This window comes from Mus musculus, chromosome 2 (assembly GCF_000001635.26).
Source record: "Mus musculus strain C57BL/6J chromosome 2, GRCm38.p6 C57BL/6J".
Taxonomy (NCBI): Eukaryota; Metazoa; Chordata; class Mammalia; order Rodentia; family Muridae; genus Mus; species Mus musculus.
This window is the reverse complement of record NC_000068.7, coordinates 105,840,660-105,856,145: the sequence shown is the minus strand read 5'-3', so window position 1 is coordinate 105,856,145 and position 15,486 is coordinate 105,840,660. Positions and strand designations below refer to the sequence as shown.

Sequence of the window (15,486 nt, the reverse complement as noted above, 5' to 3'; positions counted from 1 at the left end):
GTAGCATCCTGTATATTTAACATCTTATCACCATGAAATTTATAGTTCAATTTAAAATTAAGGTCAGGCTTTTCATATTTAATATATTCTTTCAAATTTTAAAAGAAATGACATTACTATGACTTATCACAGAATAAGTAATACTTATTTAAAGTAAGCTATGCTTGATGGATTAATATAGCAGCAGAATATTTAATAATGAAGGAATATAATAAAATATTAAAATCTTTATAATCCTTTCTCATGAATTTAAGGCTAACAAGTAAAAACTTTACTATCTTAGTAAATTGAAAATATTACCCTATATACTAAAAATGTTACCCAAATATTGAAGGCATTTATTTAAATCTGCCTCATTTTACCATAAATCTACTTGATTCGATTCTTTGGTTTAAATTGAAATGGAATATACTAGTTATTTAAGAATTAATGAGAGAAGTATTTTTGCCAAACATGTATGTAGTATTTGATTTATTATAGTTTTCTTTTCCTTCTGATAATTTGGTGTTCAGATGCTTAAATTTCTATTTACCACCTGTGTGTTATATGACTGAGAAGACACTGTGAAAGTGTGACAACACTGAAGGGTCAGTGCCCTGCTCTTTAAACTGCAGGACTGAATGGAAAGAATACAAAATGTCTCAGACTCAGGCATCATTCTGCCAAAAACTGCAAAAAGAAGTTAAAAAAAAAGAGTCCAATATATCTTTGTACAATTTTACCTTAATGGAAACTTTTATCACAGTGATTTAGGATGAAAGCAATCCAAATAATTATAAATTATATCCAGCCTTTATATCATATGCTCAGTACCTTAATATTTTTCCATGCACTTTACATCCTCTATATTATTTGTTGTATTTCCTTAAAACTATTATACCCATATAATTTGAGCATAACAACTTTACAGAAACTAGACATTGCTTTGCAGGCAGAGCTCAAAATCACAAGGTTTCTTCTACATCTTGGTCAGCATTTTATTTCTTCCTACATATCATCCATGTATCTGCTTTTTAGTGTTTAATACTCTGATTCTGTTGAGCTAGAATTGTGTTGTTTGACCCTTGGTGTGACTCTGTCCCAGCCCCTGGCTACTGTGAGAACTTATTTAGAATTCCAGGCCCTTCCCTGGCAGCCAAGCTTGGAGCTCTCCTAGCAAACTAAATACTAAGAAAATGTGGACAAGTGCAGTGCAGCTGCCAGTGACCTACATTTGTAGCCAGCTTTTAAAGATGGCATGGGATTGGCTTTCCAGTAAGGAAGTGAAAGGGCAAGCGGAAAGCAGGCCTGTGAAGGAGAGGAAGCCTGCACTCCTGCCTCCTGGGAGTCCTGCTGCTTTGACAGGAGTACACATGAAAGCTGAAGTTTCCACGTGGACACAAGAATGTTGTCAGCAACAGAGTTAGTTGCCTGTGATGTTTATTATACACAGGCTGAAATTTATTTAGAATCTTAGCTTAGACTCTGATTTCTACATTATTTCTTAGTCTGATGGGATATCTGCAAGTCATTTAGGCTTTTAAGATACGGTATTCCAGATGTCTACATTTACCATGAACAATCTAGGGATTGCTTTCTAAAGGCTAAAGCACTTGTTGAAGCCCTAAATTTACATCCAAAATTTTCATTTTATTTCATTTTTGAGACAAGAACTCATGTAGCTCAGTCTGGCCTCCAAACCATCCCTGAGAACGGCTTTGTCTTCTTCCCTTCCTGCTCCCCTCAGAGCACTGGGCTTCCAGGCGCACGGCTGCACACCTCCTTCATTGTGGTACCGGAGACAGCAGCCAGGGCTGCTTTGCTAAGCAAGCACCCACTTTATGAGTTACATTCCATGCCTATTAAAAATGTTATTTTCAACCCAAAAACAAGAATGGTTATGACTACTTAGATATTATTATACACGGAAAAAGCAGTTTAATTATGGACATGGCTAGAAAGAAAGGGTTTGATCATTCTTGAAAAGAAGCCACAGTATCCAAATTAGGAATATTAGAAATAGGGTTTTGTTTTGTTTCGTTTTTTTCAGAAGAAATAGGTGTTCAATTCTTACTTTCAAAACACTTGGTAACTTGAAATTCCAAAAACTAAAGCCATTTAAAATAAAATATACTATTCATATCCATTGTCCCACTTACTTGACCAAGTATGCGATGCTATGAAAGGAGAAAGTAGCACACCATCCAGGGCCATAGAGTAAATCCTTGGACTGGGACAGTTTGTGATGCATAAAGATTAACCCAAACAGGAGCAGGTTCCTTCTTCAGCCAGGGCTGGAAGGCTTCAGTGGCCAGGCCATTCAGAATGTTACCTTCTTCATTGTAAACTGACAGCTGCAGAAGGTAGCCTTACTTTATCACATCCATCTTTTCAAATTATGATATATTTAGGAAATTAGGTGCCTTTATAATGAAACATTTATTCAAAAGTTTGTTTGAAAATCTCTGCTAGGTTAAAAACAGGCTGAAAGTCATGATTTCATTCTTCTTTGCAGTGAAATTAGCTTCTCTTGTGTCCTTGAACACATCTGTTGATAGGCAGCTAGGCTGGTTCCATATTTTGTCTATTGAGAAGGGTGCAACAGTGCACATGGACACCCAGGTCTCTGAGTTGGTTTAGATTCCTTGGGCTTTTTGCCCAGAAGTGGAATAGCTGCTGTCCTAGTATTACGAAATACCATGACCAAGGCAAGGCGGGGAGGAAAGGGTTTATTTCATTTACACCTCCTCAACACTGTTTATCATCAAAAGAAATCAGGTTGGAATCTCAAACACAGCAGGAACCTGGAGGCATGGGCAGAAGCAGAGATCTTGGAGGGGTGCTGCTTACTAGCTTGCTCCCCAGGCGCTCTTTAGCCTGTGTTCTTTTAGGACCCAGGGCTACCCAGTCTAGAGGTTACCCTGCCCGCAATGGGTTGTGTAAAAGTAACTTGCATTTGCCAAATGGCATTGTGATCTCAGCAGCTTACTGCTGAATAAACTCACCCTTTCTAGTTCTTTCTGAACTCTGGCTGGCTGGTTCAACTCAACTATTCTGGCTCAGACTCCTCTCCAAGAATACTGATTCAGTCTGGCTTCCCTGTTTCTCCTGAATTGCTCTGCTTGGCCCTTCATTCTAAACTTCTGGCTCTCCCTATTCTCTGACTTCAGCTGCCTCTGCTGCTGCACTGAGCTGCGTGAACTCAGGAAAGAACTCAGCTCTGCTGCACTGACTACCAGCTGACTGACTGACTACTCTAAAGTAGTCCTGGCACTGGGCTCACCCACTACTCATATACTCTTATCTCAGATGCAGTTAATCTGAGGCTGTATCTTTGATTTCTGCAACACTACAAAGGAAACAAAACAAAACAAAACAGTACCAGTAAACTGGGCTAGAATCTATCTCTTTATTTACAGTTTTTGTTTAATTTGTACTAAAAAATTTCCTAGGCTTATTTTAAATGCATTTGCAGGTCAGAAGAGAAAAGATTACCATCCCAGCTCGCTTCTTACCCAGAATACTACTAGTTTCCATCCCTCTGACTCAGAGTCACTGATAACCAGGGGTTTTTACTACAAATATAGTTTCACAATACTCTCCTTTCTATCACACCCCCTGGTGATGCCATACTTTATTTTAGGAAACATACATTTAAATTTAGGTAGAATAATTTGATTTATAAATATTAGGCACTAGTAACTTGAAAATGTAGAGTTGGCAGTCACAGACTCATTTCGGAAGGTTCTCAGGAGGGTAGTATGTTACAGAAAAGAATGGCAGAAGGCAGGAGATCTAAATCCAAACTCTGATCATGCCCAAAATAAAAGAATAAATCTTTAGCAAGCACTTAACACTCAGGGTCTGGGAAATACCCTTTTTCTTAAAAGGTGCTCTACTTTTGTGCCCAAATTTTAATCTAAAGCATAGAACTTTGAAGTGTTATTCCAGATACTTTGTTGATTTCCTCAAGAAAAGTATCAGTGGAACCTTTCTTTAAAAAGACACAAAAAAAAAAAAAAAAAAAAAAAAAAAAAATCCCAGCACTTGGGAGACAGAAGCAGATCTCTAAGTTCAAAACTAGATAGAATCTAGGACAGCCAGGGAGGGCTACACAGAGAAAAACACTGTTTCAGAGAAAAGGAAAAAAAAAAAAAAAAAACAAAAAACAATCTGATATTGGTAGTTTTTCCTGAGTGCTCTTTTTACAGACTCTCAGCTGAAATGTTGAAGAATTATATTTGCATAACAAGAATCACAAGCTCCAGTTCCACAGGTGCAAATAGTGGTAACTTTGCATGTGCTGCCCACTGGTTGTAAAATGCATCCAGTGATGACTGCAATGTCTGCAAGCAACAGGCAAAGAAAAACATGAGGCCTATACTTTTTTTTTTCATTTTTTATTAGGTATTTAGCTCATTTACATTTCCAATGCTATACCAAAAGTCCCCCATACCCACCCACCCCCACTCCCCTACCCACCCACTCCCCTTTTTGGCCCTGGCATTCCCCTGTACTGGGGCATATAAAGTTTGCATGTCCAATGGGCCTCTCTTGCCAGTGATGGCCGACTAGGCCATCTTTTGATACATATGCAGCTAGAGTCAAGAGCTCCGGGGTACTGGTTAGTTCATAATGTTGTTCCACCTATAGGGTTGCAGATCCCTTTAGCTCCTTGGGTACTTTCTCTAGCTCCTCCATTGGGAGCCCAGTGATCCATCCATGTGTGAGCATCCACTTCTGTGTTTGCTAGGCCCCAGCATAGTCTCCCATGAGACAGCTATATCTGGGTCCTTTCAGCAAAATCTTGCTAGTGTATGCAATGGTGTCAGCGTTTGGAAGCTGATTATGGGGTGGATCCCTGGATATGGCAGTCTCTACATGGTCCATTCTTTCATCTCAGCTCCAAACTTTGTCTCTGTAACTCCTTCCAAGGATGTTTTGTTCCCACTTCTAAGGGGGGGCATAGTGTCCACACTTCAGTCTTCATTTTTCTTGAGTTTCATGTGTTTAGGAAATTGTATTTTATATCTTGGATATCCTAGGTTTTGGGCTAATATCCACTTATCAGTGAGTACATATTGTGTGAGTTCCTTTGTGAATGTGTTACCTCACTCAGGATGATGCCCTCCAGGTCCATCCATTTGGTTAGGAAGTTCATAAATTCATTCTTTTTAATAGCTGAGTAGTACTCCATTGTGTAGATGTACCACATTTTCTGTATCCATTCCTCTGTTGAGGGGCATCTGGGTTCTTTCCAGTTTCTGGCTATTATAAATAAGGCTGCTATGAACATAGTGGAGCATGTGTCCTTCTTACCAGTTGGGGCTTCTTCTGGATATATGCCCAGGAGAGGTATTGCTGGATCCTCCAGTAGTACTATGTCCAATTTTCTGAGGAACCGCCAGACTGATTTCCAGAGTGGTTGTACAAGCCTGCAATCCCACCAACAATGGAGGAGTGTTCCTCTTTCTCCACATCCATGCCAGCATCTGCTGTCACCTGAATTTTTGATCTTAGCCATTCTGACTGGTGTGAGGTGGAATCTCAGGGTTGTTTTGATTTGCATTTCCCTGATGATTAAGGATGTTGAACATTTTTTCAGGTGCTTCTCTGCCATTCGGTATTCCTCAGGTGAGAATTCTTTGTTCAGTTCTGAGCCCCATTTTTTAATGGGGTTATTTGATTTTCTGAAGTCCACCTTCTTGAGTTCTTTATATATGTTGGATATTAGTCCCCTATCTGATTTAGGATAGGTGAAGATCCTTTCCCAATCTGTTGGTGGTCTTTTTGTCTTATTGACGGTGTCTTTTGCCTTGCAGAAACTTTGGAGTTTCATTAGGTCCCATTTGTCAATTCTCGATCTTACAGCACAAGCCATTGCTGTTCTGTTCAGGAATTTTTCCCCTGTGCCCATGTCTTCAAAGCTTTCCCCCACTTTCTCCTCTATAAGTTTCAGTGTCTCTGGTTTTATGTGAAGTTCCTTGATCCACTTAGATTTGACCTTAGTACAAGGAGATAAGTATGGATCGATTTGCATTCTTCTACATGATAACAACCAGTTGTGCCAGCACCAATTGTTGAAAATGCTGTCTTTTTTCCACTGGATGGTTTTGGCTCCCTTGTCAAAGATCAAGTGACCATAGGTGTGTGGGTTCATTTCTGGGTCTTCAATCCTATTCCATTGGTCCACTTGTCTATCTCTATACCAGTACCATGCAGTTTTTATCACAATTGCTCTGTAGTAAAGCTTTAGGTCAGGCATGGTGATTCCACCAGAGGTTCTTTTATCCTTGAGAAAACTTTTTGCTATCCTCGGTTTTTTGTTATTCCAGATGAATTTGCAAATTGCTCCTTCTAATTCGTTGAAGAATTGAGTTGGAATTTTGATGGGGATTGCATTGAATCTGTAGATTGCTTTTGGCAAGATAGCCATTTTGACAATGTTGATCCTGCCAATCCATGAGCATGGGAGATCTTTCCCTCTTCTGAGATCTCCTTTAATTTCTTTCTTCAGGGACTTGAAGTTTTTATCATACAGATCTTTCACTTCCTTCGTTAGAGTCACGCCAAGATATTTTATATTATTTGTGACTATTGAGAAGGGTGTTGTTTCCCTAATTTCTTTCTCAGCCTGTTTATTCTTTGTGTAGAGAAAGGCCATTGACTTGTTTGAGTTAATTTTATATCCAGCTACTTCACCGAAGCTGTTTATCAGGTTTAGGAGTTCTCTGGTGGAATTTTTAGGGTCACTTATATATACTATCATATCATCTGCAAAAAGTGATATTTTGAGTTCCTCTTTTCCAATTTGTATCCCCTTGATCTCCTTTTGTTGTCGAATTGCTCTGGCTAACACTTCAAGTACTATGTTGAAAAGGTAGGGAGAAAGTGGGCAGCCTTGTCTAGTCCCTGATTTTAGTGGGATTGCTTCCAGCTTCTCTCCATTTACTTTGATGTTGGCTACTGGTTTGCTGTAGATTGCTTTTATCATGTTTAGGTATTGGCCTTGAATTCCTGATCTTTCCAAAACTTTTATCATGAATGGGTGTTGGATCTTGTCAAATGCTTTTTCTGCATCTAACGAGATGATCATGTGGTTTTTGTCTTTGAGTTTGTTTATATAATGGATTACATTGATGGATTTTCGTATATTAAACCATCCCTGCATCCCTGGAATAAAACCTACTTGGTCAAGATGGATGATTGCTTTAATGTGTTCTTGGATTCGGTTAGCGAGGATTTTATTAAGGATTTTTGCATCGATATTCATAAGAGAAATTGGTCTGAAGTTCTCTATCTTTGTTGGATCTTTCTGTGGTTTAGGTATCAGAGTAATAGTGGCTTCATAAAATGAGTTGGGTAGAGTACCTTCTACTTCTATCTTGTGAAAAAGTTTGTGCAGAACTGGAATTAGATCTTCTTTGAAGGTCTGATAGAACTCTACACTAAACCCGTCTGGTCCTGGGCTTTTTTTGGCTGGGAGACCATTAATAACTGCTTCTATTTCTTTAGGTTATATGGGGCTGTTTAGAAGGTCAACTTGATCCTGATTCAACTTTGGTACCTGGTATCTGTCCAGAAATTTGTCCATTTCGTCCAGGTTTTCCAGTTTTGTTGAGTATAGCCTTTTGTAGAAGGATCTGATAGTGTTTTGGATTTCTTCAGGATCTGTTGTTATGTCTCCCTTTTCATTTCTGATTTTGTTAATTAGGATTTTGTCCCTGTGCCCTTTAGTGAGTCTAGCTAAGGGTTTATCTATCTTGTTGATTTTCTCAAAGAACCAACTCCTCGTTTGGTTAATTCTTTGAATAGTTCTTCTTGTTTCCACTTGGTTGATTTCACCCCTGAGTTTGATTATTTCCTGCGATCTACTCCTCTTGGGTGAATTTGCTTCCTTTTTTTCTAGAGCTTTTAGATGTGTTGTCAAGCTGCTAGTATGTGCTCTCTCCCATTTCTTCTTGGAGGCACTCAGAGCTATGAGTTTCCCTCTTAGAAATGCTTTCATTGTGTCCCAAAGGTTTGGGTACGTTGTGGCTTCATTTTCATTAAACTCTAAAAAGTCTTTAATTTCTTTCTTTATTCCTTCCTTGACCAAGGTATCATTGAGAAGAGTGTTGTTCAGTTTCCACGTGAATGTTGGCTTTCTGTTATTTATTTTGTTATTGAAGATCAGCCTTAGTGCATGGTGATCTGATAGGATACATGGGACAATTTCAATATTTTTGAATCTGTTGAGGCCTGATTTGTGACCTATTATGTGGTCAATTTTGGAGAAGGTACCATGAGGTGCTGAGAAGAAGGTATATCCTTTTGTTTTACGATAAAATGTTCTGTAGATATCTGTCAGATCCATTTGTTTCATCACTTCTGTTAGTTTCAGTGTGTCCCTGTTTAGTTTCTGTTTCCATGATCTGTCCATTGGTGAAAGTGGTGTGTTGAAGTCTCCCACTATTATTGTGTGAGGTGCAATGTGTGCTTTGAGCTTTACTAAAGTTTCTTTAGTGAATGTGGCTGCTCTTGTATTTGGAGCATAGATATTCAGAATTGAGAGTTCCTCTTGGAGGATTTTACCTTTGATGAGAATGAAGTGTCCCTCCTTGTCTTTTTTGATGACTTTAGGTTGGAAGTCAATCTTATCAGATATTAGGATGGCTACTCCAGCTTGTTTCTTCAAACCATTTGCTTGGAAAATTGTTTTCCAGCCTTTCATTCTGAGGTAGTGTCTATCTTTTTCTCTGAGATGCGTTTCCTGTAAGAAGCAAAATGTTGGGTCTTGTTTGTGTAGCCAGTTTGTTAGTCTATGTCTTTTTATTGGCGAGTTGAGACCATTGATGTTAAGAGATATTAAGGAAAAGTAATTGTTGCTTCCTGTTATTTTTGTTTTTAAAGTTGGCATTCTGTTCTTGTGGCTGTCTTCTTTTAGGTTTGTTGAGGGATTACCTTCTTGTTTTTTCTAGGGTGTTGTTCCCGATCTTGTATTGGTTTTTTTCTGTTATTATCCTTTGAAGGGCTGGATTCGTGGAGAGATAATGTGTGAATTTGGTTTTGTCGTGGAATACTTTGGTTTCTCCATCTATGATAATTGAGAGTTTGGCTGGGTATAGTAGCCTGGGCTGGCATTTGTGTTCTCTTAGTGTCTGTATAACATCTGTCCAGGCTCTTCTTGCTTTCATAGTCTCTGGTGAAAAGTCTGGTGTAATTCTGATAGGCTTGCCTTTATATGTTACTTGACCTTTCTCCCTTACTGCTTTTAGTATTCTATCTTTATTTAGTGCATTTGTTGTTCTGATTATTATGTGTCGGGAGGAATTTCTTTTCTGGTCCAGTCTATTTGGAGTTCTGTAGGCTTCTTGTATGTTCATAGGCATCTCATTCTTTAGATTTGGGAAGTTTTCTTCAATAATTTTGTTGAAGATGTTTGCTGGACCTTTGAGTTGAAAATCTTCATTCTCATCCACTCCTATTATCCGTAGGTTTGGTCTTCTTATTGTGTCCTGGATTTCCTGGATATTTTGAGTTAGGATCTTTTTGCTTTTTCCATTTTCCTTGATTGTTGTGCCGATGTTTTCTATGGAATCTTCTGCACCTGAGATTCTCTCTTCCATCTCTTGTATTCTATTGCTGATGCTCAAATCTATGGTTCCAGATTTCTTTCCTATGGTTTCTATCTCCAGTGTTGCCTCACTTTGAGTTTTCTTTATTGTGTCTACTTCCCTTTTTAGGTCTAGTATGGTTTTGTTCATTTCCATCACCTGTTTGTATGTTTTTTCCTCTTTTTCTGTAAGGACTTCTACCTGTTTGATTGTGTTTTCCTGTTTTTCTTTAAGGACTTGTAACTCTTTAGCAGTGTTCTCCTGTATTTCTTTAAGTGATTTATTAAAGTCCTTCTTGATGTCCTCTACCATCATCGTGAGATATGCTTTTAAATCTAGGTCTAGGTTTTCGGGTGTGTTGGGGTTCCCTGGACTGGGCGAAGTGGGAGTGCTGGGTTCTGATGATGGTGAGTGGTCTTGGTTCCTGTTAGTAAGATTCCTACGTTTACCTTTCGCCATCTGGTAATCTCTGGAGTTAGTAGTTATAGTTGACTCTGTTTAGAGATTGTTCTTCTGGTGATTCTGTTACCGTCTATCAGCAGACCTGGGAGACAGATTCTCTCCTCTGAGTTTCAGTGCTCAGAGCACTCTCTGCTGACAAGCTCTCTTACAGGGAAGGTGCGCAGATATCTTGTTTTTGGACCTCCTCCTGGCCGAAGAAGAAGGCCCAAAACAGGACCTTTCTCAGAAGCTGTGTTGCTTTGGCAGTTCCCCGAAGCTGTCAGCTTCTGTGGTGCAGACTCTCACCTGTGCAGACTAAATTCCTAAGTTCCTTGGAGTCCCGGAACCAAGATGGCGACCGCTGCTCCTGAGGCTGAGGCCGCCTCTCGACCCAGGTGGACACCTGTCCTCTGGTCCGGACGGTGGCCGGCTGTCTGCTGCCCGCAAAGGGTGCTGCTTCAGCGGCTCTGTGCTTCCGCCTTTCCCAGAAGCTGTCCGGTTCTCTGGCGCACCCTCTTGCCTGTTCAGACTAATTTCCTAAGTTCGGCGGGTCCCGGAACAAGATGGCGACCGCTGCTGCTGAGGCTGAGTCCCCCTCCCAAGCCAGGCAGACACCTGTCCTCCCGTCCGGAGGGTGGCCAGCTGTCTATGGCCCGCAAAGGGTGCTACCTCAGCGGCTCTGTGCTTCCGCCTTTCCCAGAAGCTGTCCGGTTCTCTGGTGCACCCTCTCACCTGTTCAGACTAATTTCCTAAGTTCGGTGGGTCCCGGAACCATGAGGCCTATACTTAAAACAGTATATTGAAGCTGGGTGGTGGTGGTGCACGCCTTTAATCCCAGCACTTGGGAGGCAGAGGCAGGCGGATTTCTGAGTTCCAGGACAGCCTGGTCTACAAAGTGAGTTCCAGGACAGCCGGGGGTATACAGAGAAACCCTGTCTTGAAAAACAACAACAGAAACCAACACATTGAAAGAACACATATACATATTGTAATGCTATTTCTAAACTCCATATTTCATATATGTGTATATATATATATATATATATATATATATATATATATATATGGAATTTTGTGCTAATTACTTATGTGAAGTAGCTTTCTCAGCATTGATAATTATATAATCAAACTGTTGATCAACTCTTATAGTGAAACTGCCTTTGTCCTGCAGTATCAGGTATTTGTTTGATATTTAACTCATTATGTCACAAGCACATCCAGCATGCAGATTTGCTTTCCTGTTTAATAACTGGTAAAATATATATACCAAAGGCTTGTTTGGAATTAAGTTTATCTTAATTATCAGTAAGTCTTTAATCTTCTCAACCTATTTCTTACCCTGTAAACCCAGTGTCACTTAAGGATTCGTTAGTAGGGAAACTTTAAGCAGCAGTATAGTTTAATGCTTAAGAAATGTGTGCCATACCTCTCATGAGGTTGTAGTAATCAGTATTTTGAGCACTCATGAACCATAATAAATCTGTAGTGCTGACACGGGGGAGAAAGAAAAGGCAGAAAAGGAATCTAACCATAGAGCAAGACTTCCCAAAATCCCATCTTGTTTGTTTTGTGACCTTGTACAAGTTTATTAGCCTTTGTGCTCTAATCGTCATATGTAAAATGAGGTGAATTATCATTGCTTGAGTCTTAGGATTGGAAAGGTTAATGATTTAGAGTACTTGCAACCATACTGGCACTTTCAAACATGTTAATTATTGAGGTTTGTTTGCTTGCTTTTGTTTGCTTTTGTTGTTATTTTATCCTGTTCATCATTTAGTTTTTTAATATTTGAAGAAATTTGCTCAGGTTGATCTTTTAGCTCTGGTAACTGTGTGTGTGTGTGTGTGATTTATGTTAACCTCTATAAATGCTGTTTTTTCTGAGTTTTTTCACTGAATTATTATGCTTTTATTTTTACAGAGTGTTATATAACATTTTGCAACTTTTGAAGTTTTTTCATTTCCCCTGGTATTATTTCCATTTCTTTCTCATTTATCTTAGTATTTGAATTCTATGTCAGATGTTGTCTTAGTCAGGGTTTCTATTCCTGCACAAACATCATGACCAAGAAGCAAGTTGGGGAGGAAAGGGTTTACTCAGCTTATACTTCCATATTGCTGTTCATAACCAAAGGAAGTCAGGACTGGAACTCAAGCAGGTCAGGAAGCAGGAGCTGATGCAGAGGCCATGGAGGGATGTTCTTTACCGGCTTACTTCCCCTGGCTCGTTCAGCTTGCTTTCTTATAGAACCCAAGACTGCCAGCCCAGAGATGGTCCCACCCACAAGGGGCCTTTCCCCCTTGATCACTAATTGAGAAAATGCCTTACAGTTGTATCTCATGGAGACATTTCCTCAACTGAAGCTCCTTTCCCTGTGATAACTCCAGCTGTGTCAAGTTGATACAAAACTAGCCAGTACAGGTGTTTTGCTCAAGTATCTAATGATTTATCTCTATTCACATTCATTGTTAAAGTATTGAAAAACTAACTGGAGATATCTGAGCACATAACCCGTGAGCTAATCTGTTTAAGGCTTATTATAAGCTCACATACTGATATCTCTTAGGTGTCTTCCAGTCTCCAGACCTCTGCCTGTTCTATGTAAGAATGACTTCTGTTAGCTTAGCAGGTGTGTGTGTGTGTGTGTGTTCTTGTACATGTTGGAGTGGACGTTGGATCACCCTTTCTTTTCAATATTTCATCTCTGATTTGCTTTTACTTCAGAGTCTGAATGTCCTCCATTGCTCATGCGCAGTAGGGAGGATTAGCTGGGCTCTTGCCAGTTCCTTTTCAAGGTTTTCTGCAACCGTGTCATCACACGTGTCATCACACACAGTGCTCCTAGCTTGCGGAAATTACTAGTTTCTCTTGTCAGTTAGCAATCATTAAGATTAGTGAAAAGCCAAGGGCTAGACTCTGGACTGTTACATTATTTTTGTTCACCAATTTCTTAGAGATAGTTACTTAAGACATGGATGCATGGTATGAAAAACCACGCTCATTGTGGCACAAGCAACAGAAAGATCCACAACACAGGAGTAACATGTAAAAGTTAGGTCCCGGTTCTTCTTCCCAGGCCATGCTCCCAGAAATGAGACTTAAGACTCAAAATATACTTACAAATGCTTTGGCCACAAAGCTAGACTCTTCTCTGAATAGATCATATCCAAAGATAATCATTTATTTTATCCTACATTCTGCCACATGGCTGGTTACCTGTGCTTAGGCAGGTAATTTTTGTGATTATAGAAATTCAGATATTTTTGTATCCTTGTTCATTGCAAAAACATTAAACTTTATATCTGACCGTATACCCCTTTTCTGTTTTAGAATTATCTATATTAAGTCCAAGGGTTATAGCTCAGTTGGTAGAATGCTTTCAAGCATGCACAAAACCTTAGGTTCAATCCTCAGCCCCACATAAACTGGACATGATGGTGCACATCACTCATCCTAGAACTTAGGGATTAAAGCAGGAGGGTGATAAATTTGTTGTCATCCTTGGTTACATAGCAAGTTCAAGTATGCTCTGGACTACATAGGACACCTGTCAGAAAGGAAAGAGGGGAGGGGGGAAGAGAGAGAGAGAGAGGGAAAGAGAGAGAGAGAGGAAAAGAAATGTCTAAATTATCCTCTTTGTACATAAGTTATTTTTACAAGACACCCATGTCTAAATGCATTGAAAAATTCTAACATTGCTGTCATTATGGTTCAAGAAATTGTGATATATAAAATTGATGTTGTATTATGTGTCATTCTGTTTTCTTAGGAACTCCCTGCACCACTACTTGATGATAATAGTAAAAAGGAGCTTGAAGATGTACACAGTGCTAAAACCCCAGAGCCTAATGTCAACATGAAGATAGCCTGGCGGTACCAGTTACAACCCAAGATGGAGGTAAGTCAGCATGCAAACTAGTCATACTAAACTAAAATTCACGGATGCATTTCTTTTCAATTTATAGAATCTCTGCTTTGCATTACTAGGTTTTAGGTCTTTTGGCTTTAGCCCAATTTTTCTTTTTGAAATGGGAATATTACTCTGTACTATTATATACAAGTATGTGACTTGGGTTTATTTTTTTTCTGTGTGTGTGTTCATAGAGGACATAGTGTCTTCCATCTCTCTCCACCTTACTTCTTGAGATAATATCTTTCACTAAATGTGAAGTTTATTGATTCAGCAAGCACAGATTAATTTAGACATTCAATCCTTTGTGTCTCTCCTTCCTTCCATTTTTTTTTTTTTGGATAGGTGTCCTTTGAAGTCCATGGCATACTTGACCTTACTATGTCACCAAGGATGACTGTGTAGCCAGCCCTTGGAATAATTCTGCAAAGATTGCCTTAGAGTTTTAGAAGAGACTTTGGGGCATTAGAATTCTGAGTAATATTAGAACTTTAATATTTTAGACTCCTAGAGATGGACTAAGTGTATTTTGCATTATGAGACTGAACATGAGACTGTAGAGCTAGAGGTGAAATATTATAGTATGAAATGATGTGCTTGCATGCTGTGCTGATAAGAGATGGTGTCTTAGTTGGAGTTACTATTGCTGTGATGAAACACCATGACCAAAGCAACTTGAGGAGGAAAGGGCTTATTTCACTCATAGTTCTATATAACAGTTCATTATCAATAGCAGTGAAGGGCAGTAACTCAAGCAGGGCAGGACCTTAGAGGCAGGAACTGATGCAGAGGCCATGAGGGTGCTTCTTTCTGGCTTGCTCCCCATGGCTTCCCCTACCTGCTTTCTTTTTTTTTTTTTTTTTTTTTTTGTGAAGTTTAGGCACAGTGAGTCATTCTAATATCTTTTGGAAATTATACCAATGTTCCTTTTTTTTTCCATTTTTTATTAGGTATTTAGCTCATTTACATTTCCAATGCTATACCAAAAGTCCCCCATAGCCACCCACCCCCACTCCCCTACCCACCCACTCCCCTTTTTTGGCCCTGGCGTTCCCCTGTACTGGGGCATATAAAGTTTGCGTGTCCAATGGGCCTCTCTTTCCAGTGATGGCCGCCTAGGCCATCTTTTGATACATATGCAGCTAGAGTCAAGAGCTCCGGGGTACTAGTTAGTTCATAATGTTGTTCCACCTATAGGGTTGCAGATCCCTTTAGCTTCTTGGGTACTTTCTCTAGCTCCTTCATTGGGGGCCATGTGATCCATCCAATAGCCGACTGTGAGCATCCACTTCTATGTTTGCTAGGCCCAGGCATACTCTGACAAGAGACAGCTATATCAGGGTCCTTTCAGCATAATCTTGCTAGTGTATGCAATCCCTACCTGCTTTCTTATAAAGCTCAGGACCAAAGGCTCAGAAGTGGCACCACCATCAATGGGCTGAGCTCTCCCGTGTCAATCACTAGTTAAGAAAATGCTCCACAGTTGGGTCTTATGGAGGCATTTTCTCAATTGAGCATCCTCCTCTCTGATGACTCTAGCTTGTATCACATTGATATAAA

The 15,486-nt window shown here is 39.6% G+C and overlaps 1 protein-coding gene across 1 annotated transcript in view; it reads left to right on the top strand.

The window, feature by feature from the left end:
• Elp4 (elongator acetyltransferase complex subunit 4) overlaps positions 1-15,486 on the top strand; it is a 207,245-nt gene that overhangs the window by 48,419 nt on the left and 143,340 nt on the right. Inside the window, exon 4 of the mRNA NM_023876.4 lies at positions 13,786-13,914. Coding sequence (NP_076365.2) covers positions 13,786-13,914 — 129 coding nt within the window. The remainder of the gene's footprint in view (positions 1-13,785; positions 13,915-15,486) is intronic.